Here is a 15,089-nt window from a genome sequence, read left to right on the forward strand (position 1 = left end):
TCATCACTCAGACACATTGCTTCTTCTGGCACTGATCACATTGGCTTAGTGTCAATAAAAGAGCTTTGCAAAATTCAATTTCATCATATTTTATTGAAAATCACATTTACATCTTACCACAAAGAGTCGGTTCTTTCATTTTTTTTTCTTTTTTTAATCTTCAAGGATCGCTGCAATTCTCGCCAGCACAATCGTGTCTCTCAGCTCCCTGTTTAGTGACAATTTTTTTTAGAACGAACGCTGCAACTGAATGGCTTGTCTCCACTGTGTGTTCTTGTGTGGTTTCGTAAACGCGACTTTTGAGAGAAACTCTTGGCACAAACTGAGCAGGAAAAAGGTTTTTCTCCACTGTGCGTTCTTGTGTGAATTATTAAATGAGACCTTCGAGAGAAACTCTTGCCACAAACTGAGCAGGAAAAAGGTTTTTCTCCACTGTGCGTTCTTGTGTGAATTATTAAATGAGACCGAGAGAAACTCTTGCCACAAACTGAGCAGGAAAAAGGTTTTTCTCCAGTGTGTGTTCTTGTGTGATCTGTTAAATATGTCTTTTTCGAGAAGCATTTTCCACAAACTGAGCAGGAAAAAGATTTTTCACCACTGTGTGTTGTTGTGTGGCTTGTTAAATTAGACTTGTCAGAGAAACTCTTGCCACAAACTGAGCATGAAAAAGGGTTTTCTCCACTGTGCATTCTTGTGTGCCTTACTAAATGAGACTTTCGAGAGAAGCTTTTGCCACAAACCGAGCAAGAAAAAGGTTTTTCACCACTGTGTGTTCTTGTGTGGCTTGTTAAATTAGACTTGTCAGAGAAACTCTTGCCACAAACTGAGCATGAAATAGGTTTTTCTCCACTGTGTGTTCTTGTGTGGATTGTTAAATGAAACTTTCGAGAGAAGCTTTTGCCACAAACCGAGCAAGAAAATGGTTTTTCTCCACTGTGTGTTCTTGTGTGGATTGTTAAATGAAACTTTCGAGAGAAGCTTTTGCCACAAACCGAGCAAGAAAATGTTTTTTCTCCACTGTGTGTTCTTGTGTGCGGTTTTAAAGACAGCTTTGAAGTTAATGAGTCAGTGTGATGTGCCCTTTCACCTTTGGCTTGCCCATCATCATCATCATCATCATCATCGTCATGAGCGTCTGATAATGTGTCCTCATTATGTGCTTGTGATGGCCCCCAGTGGTCTTCATCACCTTCTGTTGTTGTTGTTGTTGTTGGGCTGGCGCCTGGGCGGAACCTCCCAAGGTTCGCCCAGCTAGCGCAATCACCTTCTGCGGCTCGGTGGAGAGGCCGTTGTGAGGGGGAGGTGCGTCGCCGAAAATCCTCTGCCGGAGGGTAATGAGTCGGGGGCACCGCAGGAGCCATAGCCAAAAGGTGGCAAGAGATAGTGGCGGCGCCCTCTCCCTGACCGGTCCTGCGGACCGAGTCGTGGGGTAATATGGGTGCCGGCAGGATACATTCGTCGTCGACGGGGGACCGCCGACTCGTCCGGGAGACCACGTAGAGGTTGTATCCTTCCTCCCGGCCTTCTGTTGTCACGTGATGACTTGAGCTGCTGCTTGGAGGCTCCGCCCCTCTCTTGTCCTCACTCTCATCCTTGTTTTCATCGTCAGTCTTTATATGGACAACGTTCACTGGTGACTTGTTGATCTCCTCCTCCTCCTACTCCTTTTTGATGTGAGTCCAGTCTGGCTCCTCTTTCACAGAAAGGAGATCGTTTTCACTGACGTCTGCAGGACACAAAAAGACAAATTTGGTTTGGCCAAGTCAAACCTCAGGCGGCGACTTTGTCTTATTTTGTTTCTACCGTGCTACCTTGACTTGTGCCTGCCGAACACGAATCAATGTGTGCGACCCCGATTTGGACCGGACCATGGGGGCATTTCACAAAATTACGTCCTACGATGTAAACCTCCCTTTAGCACAGACATGTCCAAAGTCCGGCCCGGGGGCCAAATGCGGCCCGGGGTCAAACTTCATCTGGCCCGCAGCCTCTGTAATAAAATTAATACATTCTGGCCCGCACATATACAGTGCTTAGTTCGCTCTCTTCTTAATTGCTGTTCCTAATTTACCCACTAGAGGCAGTACCACTCTGCGACATCACCCCGGGTGACCTTTACCCCCAATTTCTAAAATGGCGACAATAAACAAAAAAAGGAAAGTTGACTGAGAGCAATATCAGTGCGCAAACAAAGTACGCATTAGATAGGAAGTCTTTGGCTGAAGAGTTCACACGACGCTTTCGGAATTTTGCAGCTATTGAGAAGCATATCCTCTTTTTTCATCACCTTTCTCCGTGGACACAAAGAATGTTCCAGCCCAGCTGGAGCTCATTGAGCTGCAGTGTGACGCCGAGAGCCGCAGTCGGCACCGGCAACTTTCTCTCGGCAACTTTTACCGACAGATGGATAAAGGCAGGTTTCGAGAGATTCGAGGGTTTGCTAGGAAAATGCTGAGCTCGTTTGGGTCGACGTATTTGTGTGAAAAGACATTCTCGGTTATGAACTTAAATAAGAGTCGTCTGAGGACACGGCTCACAGACTCTCATCTGCGAGACATCTTGCGCATTAATACTTCTGCCTTTGAGCCAGACCTGGCCGTTGTGCTGCAGTCCAGATCTCAGTATCACCCGTCACATTAATGCAGGCAAGTCATTTGTCATTAAAATAACTCTCTGACTTAATTTTGTTTTGTTCAGTCACAAATTCAGACAAGTTGTCGGTTTTCATTCCAGAATAAAATGTTCCTTCAACATTTATATTTGATGATATGTCATATATATCAAATTAGTCCTGCACTTGTGGTAATCATTTCTGTTTTTCAAAAATTCTGTGGACATTGAACTCCCATGATGATAATATAATTCATGTTCATAATATAATTCATGTTCAAATATTATTTGCACTCAAGAGTATAATTACTTCTGTTTAAGAATAAAAAGTTAAGCAAATATTCAATTGCATGTGATGTTCATATTTCAAATGAACCAAAATACATGTTTGATGGTTTAAATGCAAATAAAAAAGCAAAATGTGAAACACAGAATCGCTTGCTAAAATGTGTTTGAATATATTGTTGTTTATGCAGTGGATGTCAGCCGAGGTCGGCCCCCCCCACATTTTGCAACTTCAAATCCGGCCCGCTTTGCAAAAAGTTTGGACATCCCTGGATTAAATGCTCAAAGGTCTTGCCATATGCGCTAGCTAGCATGCGCGGATCAGGTGAAGTACGCACATGTGCACAAAACTGTGCAGGGCCATCGAGGTTCATTGACTCTCACTCGACTGCGCCAGTACAAAGTTCATAAATAAATTAGACCAATACGTACTTGAACTTAATAATTTGTGTTTTATGCACTAAAATTGATCAACAGCCATTGTCAGGTAGAATTCATTCCACAAGGAATTGCTTCAACAAGATATAAAAACCAGAAAATGTAAAATGTTAAATAATCAGTTCAAATTTTATACTGGGAAAAAACATGGAGTTTACCCCCCACTATTGGTTATTCTGTGGCATTTATTTTCTGCACTGATTTCATTTGGCAAAAACAAATGTTCAGCAAACCGACAAGTAAAAGGCAACATTTAAAAATAAAACGGCAATAACCTTGAACGATTTCCTCAAACAACTTAATGTTGTGATGCATATTTTTAACGATAGAAAGTCGTTCTTTACAAAGCAAATGAAAGAAAAACGTGTACAAACCTGCTTTGTGTAGCACAACATGAGGCTGGTTGCAACCTTCGCCCAGCAGTTGAAGATGTTGCTCGTTCTCTTCTTTTATTCCACAAAGTTCCTCTTTGAACTTGGGTGTCGTTCTTGCACACATTTTCAAACGCCAATCTCAACAAATCCGCACTTGATCTCTGCTTGGCGATAACTCGTAAGCTTCTCTTTGTTCGACGAGACGAATGAAAGATGGCGTCTTTTTTTTCAAGTAGTGCTGAATGGATCTCCTTGCGTGAAGACTGCAGTTTGTTCAGCACTCAAGCGGAAGAATAGGACACACCCCGCTGTGATATGATTGGCTCCTGACTTTGTGGAGCACTGTCACCAACTCACCGACAGATGTCGCCATTTGCGATGCAAATAATTGTTGTCTCCTTCCAAACAAAGGAAAAACGTAAGATTTAAACCGTATGCACATTAACAAACATTTTAGCTCCCAAATATGAACTTGAATTTTACTTTTGTTGCTGGTTTTGTTAAAACATCTGCCACCATGTCGTCGGTTGGACAGTCTCCCTATTATTAACAGTTGACGTGATAAAGTGATACTTTATGTCAACATGTTTGTGTCAAGTTGTGGAGTAGGTTGAAGAGGACCCAAAAGCAGGGAAGCAAGGAGAGGGAAACTTAAAGGGTATTTAATAAACAAAACAAAAGGCAAACAAGGAACTTGGAAAAACTAAAATATTGTAACGTTATATAATAAATCAGGCCGATTTGTCCATCAGCGAACACTTTTATTTTTAAGCCAGAAACGGCTGCTGTTGGCCGCAACCACGCCGATCAGAAAACTAAAACAACAACGACAACAACATAACATTCACTCCCGTCGCTTCCCCGCTGCCTTCACAGCCTCCCCAGAAAAGAGGAAAACACAGAACGCTTGAACTATTTACAAAGTCGCTCCACTGCCCTCCCCTTTATCAAGAACCTCGTCCCGAGGGCGTCATTCAACAAAGTCACTGAGGTGACCCGGTGGTCTCCTCTGTCGCTGAGGCCGCCCCGAGGCCTGTCCGCTCGGAACAGCCAGTGTAGCATCAGGCGATGAGTCCTCAACAGTAGCTGCCTGTGGGGGTGAGAGTGGAGGCACAATCCGCCGTCTTGGAGGGTTGGGATTCGAAACCCACTGTGAGTGTGTCCGCGACCCAGACTGCTGCTGTGGAACGGCATCACCTCAATATGGGGCCAGTCTGTCTCTGTGGAGGGCTACCCGTCTGCCACCAAGTGGCAGCTGCACCCTGTACACCACCTCTCCTATCCTCTCCAGCACGCCACACGGCCCCGCCCAGTGCCTGTCCAATTTAGGACACCTGCCCTTTTTCCTTTTTGGGCTGTACACCGAAACCAGGTCTCCAGCCTTAAAGTCCATCCCTCTGGCCTTAATGTCATAATTCCTTTTCTGCCTTACACCTGCCTTCTGTAGATGGTCACAAGCAAAGACATGTGCTGACTCCAACCTGTCTTGGAGTCTCCTGGCATATTCCGGTCCTGGTGGCCCGGCTGGTGTATCAGGGGGTCTGCCAAAAGCCATTTCCACTGGTGTCCGTAGCTCACGCCCCAGCATGAGCAGGGCAGGTGTACATGAAGTGGAATCCTGTACAGCGGACCTGTAGGCCCACAAAACCAGAGGGAGATGCCTGTCCCAATCTCGTTGGTGCTCCGCTGTGAGAATTGCGAGTTGTTTTGCCAAGGTCCTGTTAAAGCGCTCAATGAGCCCATCACTTTGAGGATGCAGAGGGGTTGTGCGCGTTTTCCTCATGCCCAGTCGCTCACACAGTGAACACAGCCGACTCAAAGTTTCTCCCTTGGTCGCTGTGAATGACCTCAGCTGCCCCAAACCTTGTAGACATGCCTTCAACCAGCGCGTCTGCAACAGTCTCTGCTTCTTGGTCGGGGATGGCATATAATTCTGGCCATTTTGTAAAATAGTCCATAGCAGCTAAGACATAACGGTTGCCATTGTCAGTGCGGGGAAATGGGCCCATTATGTCCTCTCCATCGGCGCGCCCACTGCTAGCTGTTGGAGGTGGGCACGAGACCGGCCTGGTGGACCCTTGTGCGCGGTGCAGAGGTCACAACGGCGACAAAAGTCCTCAACATCTCGCCTTAGTTGGCTCCAATAGAAACTTTGCCGGAGTCTGCGAAGTGTTTTCGACACACCAAAGTGTCCTGCCCCTGCAGGCCCATGAGAAGCTTTCAACACAGCCTCTCTCAGAGCCCTGGGGACGACCACCTGCCATCTATCCACCCCAGTAGCAGGCTCCTTCCAAGCTCTCTGGAGCACCCCATCCTTGACCTGAAGAGTCACAATCTTTGAATACAGTCCTTTAGTGACAGGCGAGTGTCCAGCGACGTCCTCCCACTTAGGGTTTTGACCCGACTCGACCCACTGCAATCAAGTCGGAGGTCAACATCCTGTTGCTGCTGCTTCCTCCATTCAGGTGCCCCCACAACCTGCACCTCCCTACATACGGGTCGACATGATCATGCGCGGGACTTTGCTCATCACCACAAAGTTTCTTCTCTCGGGTCTCTCTCTTCTCGCAGAAGCGGCAATCAGCAAGAGCACAAGGGCGTCGAGACATAGCGTCAGCGTTGGCATGGCAATTTCCAGTCCTGTGCTCCACTTGGAAGACATATGGTGCCAGTTCTTCAAGCCAGCGTGCAATCTGTCCTTCAGGCTCCTTAAAAGACAATAGCCACTGGAGTGCTGCATGGTCAGTGTGTACAATTAGGGGAAACCCGACAGACAATATCGAAAATGGCTAATGGCTCTCACAATTGCCAGCAGTTCCCTTTGTGTGACACAATAACGCCGTTCAGCCTTATTCAAGGTTTTGCTGAAGTATGCCACTACTCTCTCCCCGTCTGCCCCCACTTCACTCAAAACCGCCCCAATTCTGACATTGCTGGCATCAGTGTCCAGGACAAACGGCAGGTTGGCATCTGGGGGGACGAGAATGGGTGCCTCCGTCAGCACCTTCTTTAGCGAGCTGAAGGCCCGTCTGCACTCGGGAGTCCAGTCAAAATCAGTGTCCTTCCGCTGCAGGTAGAAAATCGGTGCAGCTAGACATGAGAAACCCCGCACGAATCGCCTGTAATAGGATGCCAGCCCAAGGAAGCTCTTCAGTTCACGCGGGTTGCTGGGAGTAGGCCAGTCCCTCACGGCTCGCACTTTCTCCTCCAATGTGATAATGCCTTCCCCTCCAACTTTGTGTCCCAGGAACTCAAGCTCTCTTCTCATGAAGCAGCACTTGTCAGGGTGAAGTTTCAGACCCGCAGTGGAAATTCTTTGTAAGACCTGGCGCAGGGCCTCCAAGGCTGCATGGAAAGCGTTCCCATGGACCAGGATGTCATCCAAATAGACCAAACATTCCTGTCGGGGGATGCCAGCCAGCACCTTGTCCATAAGCCGCTCAAAGGTAGCAGGTGCATTACACAGGCCGAAACAGAGAACTCGAAACTGCCACAACCACCTGCCAGTACAGAAAGCAGTCTTTGGCCTGGCTTCCGGGCTGAGGGGCACCTGCCAATATCCACTGCGCAGGTCTAATGAGGAGAACCAGGACGATCCAGACACCAGATCCAGAGTCTCATCAATGCGGGGCAGTGGATAGGAGTCTTTCTTGGTCACGCTGTTTAAGGGTCTATAGTCCACACAGAACCTTTTCTTCACTGTCTTTTTTTTTTTACCATGACAACCCCTGAGGCCCAAGGGTTGTCAGATGGCTCAATGATACCAGCTTTCAGCATCTCGTCAATTGCGCTGTCCGCATCTGCCTGATGTGCAAGGGGAAGGCGGCGGGGGCGTGCTTTGATAGGTCGTGCATCCCCCGTGTCAATTTCGTGCTGCACCAAGTCTGTTCGGCCAACCTCCTCTTCTGTCAGCACAAAAATGTCCTTAAAGTCCCACAACAGTTGCCACAGCTCGTCTTGTTGCTTGGGTTCCAAACCATCACTGTTGCGCTTCCACACTTCGCGCACTGCCGTCAATCTGTCCACTCCACCTGTCATGGACCACGGGGCCGGGGAAGAGGAATGCTCATCAATGTGGGCATCTGATGTGGGTGGAGAAGTCATAGGAGCCAGCGGTTCATGGGTGGGATCAGAATCCTGCTGTGCAATGGCTGCGCTCGACGTCGGAAGGAATGACTTTTCAGGCTGTGTAGGGCGCACCATTTCAACTGTGGGGCCTCCTGGAAAAGCCAACGCGTTCCTCCCCTGGTCAAGCACGCACCGGGGTGTTCGTAGAAAGTCCAGTCCTATGATGCAGGGGTCGCGTACAGCGGCAACCCACACCCGAAAGTTCATGGATAGTCCCCCCACTTGGATAGTCACCACCCCCCTTCCAAGCATAGGGGTGAGCTTTGTTCTTTTTATAGTTCAACTTCTAGTTCAGTTTTTCACCTTTTCACAGCGTAATGAAGGCCAGTTGAGCAAGTGGAACAAGTGATTTTATTGATGATTGTGGAAGGCAACGATTTCATCAGCACAGTTTCTTCTCACACCTTTTCCATTAAATACGATTAAAAACACAACTGAAAAGCATAATGTTAACAAATGTTATTCCAGGTAAAGGCAATTAATTTACATGTTTGATGTAACCACCAAAACAAATCATCACTCAGACACATTGCTTCTTCTGGCACGGATCACATTGGCTTAATGTCAATAAAAAAGCTTTGCAAAATTCAATATATAATATTTCATCCAAAATCACATATACATCTTACCACCAAGAGTCAGTTCCTTCAGTTTTTTGTTTTATTTTTTTCAAGCTTCAAGGATCGCTGCTATTCTCACCAGCACAATTGTGACTCTCAGCACCCTGTTTAGTGAAGAATTTTTTAGCACAAACGCTGCAACTGAATGGCTTGTCTCCATTGTGTGTTGTTGTGTGGCTTCGTAAATGCGACTTTTGAGAGAAACTCTTGGCACAAACTGAGCAGGAAAAAGGTTTTTCTCCACTGTGTGTTCTTGTGTGGCTTGTTAAATTTGCCTTCTGAGAGAAGCATTTTCCACAAACTGAGCAGGAAAAAGATTTTTCACCACTGTGTCTTCTTGTGTGGATTGTTAAATGCGACTTTCGAGAGAAACTCTTGCCACAAACTGAGCAGTAAAAGGGTTTTTCTCCACTGTGTGCTCTTGTGTGGATTGTTAAATGCAACTTTCGAGAGAAACTCTTGCCACAAATTGAGCAGGAAAAAGGTTTTTCACCACTGTGTGTTCTTGTGTGCCTTGTTAAATGTGCCTTTTTAGAGAATCCTTTGCCACAAACTGAGCAGGAAAAGGGTTTTTCTCCACTGTGTGTTCTTGTGTGGATTGTTAAAAGCGACTTTTGAGAGAAACTCTTGCCACAAACTGAGCAGGAAAAGGGTTTTTCTCCACTGTGTGTTCTTGTGTGGATTGTTAAAAGCGACTTTCGAGAGAAACTCTTGCCACAAACTGAGCAGGAAAAGGGTTTTTCTCCACTGTGTGTTCTTGTGTGGATTGTTAAATATGCATTTTGAGAGAATCCTTTGCCACAAACTGAGCAGGAAAAGGGTTTTTCTCCACTGTGTGTTGTTGTGTGGATTGTTAAAAGCGACTTTCGAGAGAAACTCTTGCCACAAACTGAGCAGGAAAAGGGTTTTTCTCCACTATGTGTTCTTGTGTGGATTGTTAAATATGCATTTTGAGAGAATCCTTTGCCACAAACTGAGCAGGAAAAAGGTTTTTCTCCACTGTGTGTTCTTGAGTGACTTGTTAACGTTGCGTTTTGAGAGAAGATTTTGCCACAAACTGAGCAAGAAAAAGGTTTTTCTCCACTGTGTGTTCTTGCGTGCCTTTTTAAACTTGACTTTCGAGAGAAACTCTTGCCACAAACTGAGCAGGAAAAGGGTTTTTTTCCACTGTGCGTTCTTGTGTGTTTTATTAAATATGACTTAAAAGAAAAGCTTTTGCCACAAACTGAGCAAGAAAAAGGTTTTTCTCCACTGTGTGTTTTTGCGTGCCTTTTTAAACTTGACTTTCGAGAGAAGCTTTTGCGACAAAATGAGCACGAAAATGTTTTTTCTCCACTGTGTGTTCTTGTGTGCGGTTTTAAAGACAACTTTGAAGTTAATGAGTCAGTGTGACATGCCCTTTCCTCTTTGGCTTGCCCATCATCGTCATCATCATCATCATCAGGAGAGCATGATAATGTGTCCTCATTTTGTGCTTGTGATGGCCCCCAGTGGTCTTCGTCACCTTCTGTTGTCACGTGATGACTTGAGTTGCTGCTTGTAGGCTCCGCCCCTCTGTTGTCCTCACGCTCACCCATGTTTTCATCTTCAGTCTTTATAGGGACAACGTTCAGTGGTGACTTGTTGATCTCCTCCTCCTCCTCCTCCTTTTTGATGTGAGTCAAGTCTGGCTCCTCTTTCACAGAACGGAGATCATTTTGTCTGACGTCTGCAGGACACAAAAAGACAAATTTGGTTTGGTCAAGTCAAAGCTCAGGCGGCAACTTTGTCTGATATTGTTTCTACCGTGCTACCTTGACTTGTGCCTGCCGCACACGGAGCAATGCGTGCGACCCCGATTTGGACCGGACCATGGGGGTATTTCACAAAATTACGTCCTACGATGTAAACCTCCCTTTTCTACCAGCACAGCTGTGATAAACGAGCATCTGAAAAGGAAGCGCGTTGCGGCTGATGCCAGATTTAATTCCTGACATAGTCACAGACGTTTCTGGAAGCGAACTGAAGTCGGCACACACACGCTATTGTGTGGGTGTGATGGAAGACCTGTTGTGGGACCCCAACATATTGATGCAGACCACTGGGGGTCATCGCAACATAATGTCATCGATAAAATAGGAATCCTTCAAGTGAAATATGTTAACAAGTATTTCTTTTTGCATTTCGAGATAGAACTAAATGTTCCTGGGCTTGTTGGTAGAAAAGGGGGTTGTGACGTTTTCCCTTTTTAAGACCATTGTAAGCCAGTACAAAGTTCATAAATAAGACCAATACGTACTTGATTTTTTTAAAAACTTAACCCTTTGTGTTTTATCCACTAAAATTCATCAACCGCCATTGATCTTTTTGCCGCAGTGTGCACAGTTTTTAGAGTCAGGTTGAATCATTCCATAAGGAATTGCTTGAACAAGATATGTGAGAGAAGTTATTGTAAAAAAACGCAACAAGCCTGCACAAATGAATCACCCAGCCAAGATTGTCTTTGTCACTTGCAAGGAGCAGTCCGCCAAAGAGAAAAGCGTTCCCGCTCCTGTGCGGCCTTTTATTGAAGCACAGCAAAGCAATTTGTATATGCCAACTCATAAAGAATGGAAAAACATGAACACTTTGACTTTATCACACCCGTCCACACGCTTCCTGTTGTTCGAACGGTTTCAGCTTCCAAGACATGTTTGGGTCACACTTCTGTTCAATGCGAGCTAAACGGTTTCCTGTCAAACACGGTTCAAGACGTGCATCTGTTTTTGTGGCTTCCTGCTAAACTGCCAGCATAGACACAACTCTGTTACCACTGAACTCACGTTTTCCTGTTTAAGAGGTCCATGTTTTTGTGACCTTCTATTAACCCGTAAGCATAGTTTTGAAACATGATGAGATGACAAACTTAATTTCTTTCACAATAATATAAAAACATTCGCAGATATAGCAAAAACAAATTGGAGAAGCTGTGGAGCAGAGCACAACATCAGTCAGACCCCGGGTCCACGACCTCTCTGGCAGAGACGCAAACAGAGCTTTCGCTTCAGAGTGACCCATTCACTGTCTACCAAAGTGTCGAAATTCGGAAAATGTTCCATAACAGAAGAATTCGTAATGGGTGCTGAAACACCACACCCTGCTAGTGACATGGAGTATTCTACATCTGAAATTAACTCCGCCAACCGTCTTCACCAATGGGCCGAAATCTTTAGTATGATGATGCGAACCGATTGTTAATGTGATTTGTGGCTCAGCGAACATGGACAATTCTGACCGTTTCCTCGGCTCTGGGGCAAGGCACACATGCGAGGCAGCACCGGTAGACATCACAAATACATAATCCTAATGCAAGATGCACTTCTGACCCTCGAAATTGGGTGAATGCATCCTGACAAACCAAATAATCATAACTCAGTGTTCAATGCAAAGGACCAATTGGTGGTTTGAAGGGGTGGAGGCGGCTTCACCACGCAGACCAGAGCAGGAACAAGACGTACCAGCAGCGGGAGGATGGAGACCCTGGTCTCAGAGCTGCCCAGTCGACTGGAACGGAGGACAACATATGCTTCCCCCGGCGGATGTGCACAGTCAAATTCAGTCCCACTCGAATTCCAGCGTTTGTTTCACAGGTGCGGGTTCAGTCCATGGCAGTGACTTGGCCAATCTCAAGAGTCCCACAAGCATGAGAGTATTGTTGCTCATTGTTGCTCTTCAAGCTTGCAAAGCGTGGAATATCTGGTTCCACCATCAAAAACTGTTGTCCATCAATCGTCACCGGAATGCCAAGACCTGCCGGTCCTTGAATGCTGAGGCTCCGCGGGCACCCCTTTCGTGGAATGGGGTCCCAATCGGGTTGAGGCGTCAAGTGTGCGTTTGGAAGCCATAGAAGCATTGTCGGAGGAGGGGGTAGCGATGGCGCCCCGGTGCTAGTGGAGCTCTTTGTGACAGGCATGGCACTGGACCACAGGATGGCACATTTCAGGAAGTGGCTCGGTTTGGACCGCTCATCACCCAGTCACCCCACACCCCACAGCAAAAGCACGTCCCACTCACAACCCATCTCTATAACCACCCCTACTTCTGTTACCAGGGTTCGCGGTTAACCGCTTCCCGATTGCCCGGGGCAAGTGAAATTTGGCCACGGGCAAGGTAAAATTATGGGCAACTTGCCCGATGGGCAAGCAGTTTTTAAAGTTAACCGCGAACCCTGGTTACGTGACCTTGTTGACCAGCCGGTGCGGACAACAAGCCTGCTGTGGCGCTGCGTCACCAGAACCTGGCCCAGGAGCAGCGGAAACGGAAAGAGCAGACGCAATGGGAGCTGCATGCGTCGGCTGCTGCATTAGCTGCTTCCCCCTGTTTTATTTAATTTCCCCCCCCCCATATTCTTTTTTCCTTTCCCGGAGAATTAGCACTCTTGGCCCCCTGAACCTGCAAGTGTAACAATTCTTTTTCTCCATCCAATCCAATATTTTCTTTCATCGATGCAAAAACGGGGGTTCTACTCATTCTGATTAGCAGTTTCTCATTGACGGATTGTTTCGCTTGATGTCAGTAACTGGGAGGCGCACGTCCTCGAGGACGGCCACCAGCACAGCTGAGTGGTGGTGACACTATTGGACGGGTCACTGGCGGAAGCTTCAATCCATTCGCGTCTCGCCCCGTCTCCCATAAGAGCTCACCAACTTAATCCCTCATCATATTTTACAAATGCCAATGCCAATTGGTTTTGTCTTCTGTTTATGATTCATATTCAATCCCCATGAACACAACTATAATTTAGCTATTCTTTTTTAACTAACTAATACAGTGATTCTCAAATAGTGGGGCGCGCCCCCCTGGGGAGGCGCGGTGCGATGCTGAGGGGGGCGCGGCGACCCTGGCGAACATGCTTTTTTGCATGGTTTTGGGACCAAAAAAGGCGATCTCAGACCACGCGAGTTTGAGCTCGTCAAAGCTGTTTGTGCCCCGAGTTCACGCAGTACTGGTTTAAAAAAAAAAGCGTCGCCCCGTCGCTCGTTGACCCGGAAGTGATTTCTTTCGCCGCTCTTTAAATGCTAAGCTATCTTGCGCCTCAGCAGAGCGAGCAAGGAGGCGCTAAGCGCTAAAATGAATTGCTTCGATGGACGCTCGACTTTTAAAAGAAGTCTGACTCAAACCGCGTTCGGGCGGAGAGCCAGCAGCTATGAACAGAAATGTTGTATTGCAACCATGACGTATCCAAACAAAATAAGACGATGGCTACGTGAGCACTTTAGCAGACGCTCTCAGGCTGGAACACGGAAATGGCTGACGTCATCACAACGAAGCGGTTCGACGTCAAACAGATTGTGAACATAAAAAAAAATGTATAGTCAACATATTCAAACTGGTGCTTTATGTTATTTATATAGAATTTTTGTTTGAAATCCCCCTGGCTCTTTTTGTCTTTTCTATATTATGTACGTATTAATAACTGTTTGGTTTGTTCATGTTAATAAAGTAAAAAAAAAAACTAAACAAAAACGAATAGTAAATATTTATCATCCCATCAATATTCGCACCACAGAGTGCTGAGTTTCGAGATCCTCACAATAGTCGTTCTCAAAATGATATATTTTTTTTATCAATTTATCTTTGTTCGGGGATATTTTATTGACAATCCAACATTAATATACAAAGAACATGTACATTAGTACAAAATGTAAAAAATAACTGGAGTGGGGGGCGGGAATTTATTTTCTTCTTGGTAGGGGGGGCGTGACAGGAAATAATCGAGAACCACTGAACTAATATAACCCCGTTTTCCACAACCAATGAGTCAGTATAATTTGAAGTGGATTATGCGCAGACTAAAAATGTGTAATTTAATTCATAATCTAATTTAATCCATCACAACATGATAATTCATCATATTCCTGTCATTTCCATCTCAAAATGTCGTTCCATTAATTGAATTATCGTAGTACATCCGTCGCCAAACTGAAGTATGGAACATTAGATGGGTTTTTTTTTTCGTTTTGCATGACCTTTAACCTTGCATGTTCTGTTTCAACAAAATTGTATCTTTTATCAGTTTCCCTGTTTCATGAGTTGCTGCCGGGGGCACAAAGGAGGAGTTCAGAGAGGAATTTCACCCTCAGGGGCAATCCCAAACTTTTGTTTCCAGGACATTGTAACACTCTGGGCTGGTTTATTGTTCTTCTTATTGCAATTTTACTGCGTTCAGTCTTCCTCGAGACTGAATACGTTCTAGTGTTTGCCAAATAGTTAATCCTAGTTTCTCACTTTAAATTTTCACAGTCAATATATGAACTTTTCAACTGCACAATCACTTCATTGAGGTCTAATTATCAATTGTTTACCGTAGTCAGACTTTTGCCATCAAAGAGACCTGTTCCTTAACCATATGTTAACATTTTCATCACGAAGGGCTCTGCTTGCATTCTTCCTGCTGGGCCCAATCTTCAACTCTTTCACCTCTGCATGATCATTGTTGACATGTCCTATTAAAAATGCTTACATGCAAAAAACAATTACGAGAACAAAATACTGCACCTATCTCCCCCCTTTGACACATGCCCCACATGTGTCAACATAAATAACAATAAAAAAAAACGAAGCAGCAACCCCCCTAATTAGGCCGAACTTCCACGTACTTTCATCTCATCTCTTC

At 45.7% G+C, this 15,089-nt stretch overlaps 2 protein-coding genes across 2 annotated transcripts in view; both read right to left on the reverse strand.

Moving 5' to 3' along the window:
• LOC148342112 (uncharacterized) overlaps positions 1-1,710 on the reverse strand; it is a 30,487-nt gene extending 28,777 nt beyond the window's left edge. The window contains exon 1 of the mRNA XM_088286629.1: positions 248-1,710. Within this exon, the coding sequence (XP_088142755.1) occupies positions 248-1,361 (1,114 nt within the window). The 5' untranslated portion in view covers positions 1,362-1,710. The remainder of the gene's footprint in view (positions 1-247) is intronic.
• Positions 1,711-8,214: 6,504 nt separating this feature from the next.
• Positions 8,215-11,739, reverse strand: LOC148342115 (uncharacterized). The gene is made up of 2 exons (XM_088288064.1): positions 11,709-11,739; positions 8,215-9,344 (listed from the first exon to the last, which is right to left on the reverse strand). The coding sequence occupies exons 1-2, from the start codon at positions 11,737-11,739 to the stop codon at positions 8,512-8,514; spliced, it is 864 nt and encodes a 287-aa protein (XP_088144190.1). The 3' UTR covers positions 8,215-8,511.
• Positions 11,740-15,089: the final 3,350 nt, after the last annotated feature.

This window comes from Idiotropiscis lumnitzeri, chromosome 2 (genome assembly GCF_059441095.1).
Source record: "Idiotropiscis lumnitzeri isolate Australia: NSW breed Sydney's pygmy pipehorse chromosome 2, RoL_Ilum_1.0, whole genome shotgun sequence".
In the NCBI taxonomy this organism is placed as follows: domain Eukaryota; kingdom Metazoa; phylum Chordata; class Actinopteri; order Syngnathiformes; family Syngnathidae; genus Idiotropiscis; species Idiotropiscis lumnitzeri.

Coding starts and splice junctions, on each gene's coding strand:
- LOC148342115 (XM_088288064.1), bottom strand. CDS start 11,739: ATGTGTGCCTTGCCCCAGAGCCGAGGAAACG. Junction 9,345..11,708: donor GCCCCAGAGCCGAGGAAACG/GTCAGAATTGTC, acceptor TTTCCTGCTCAG/TTTGTGGCAAGAGTTTCTCT.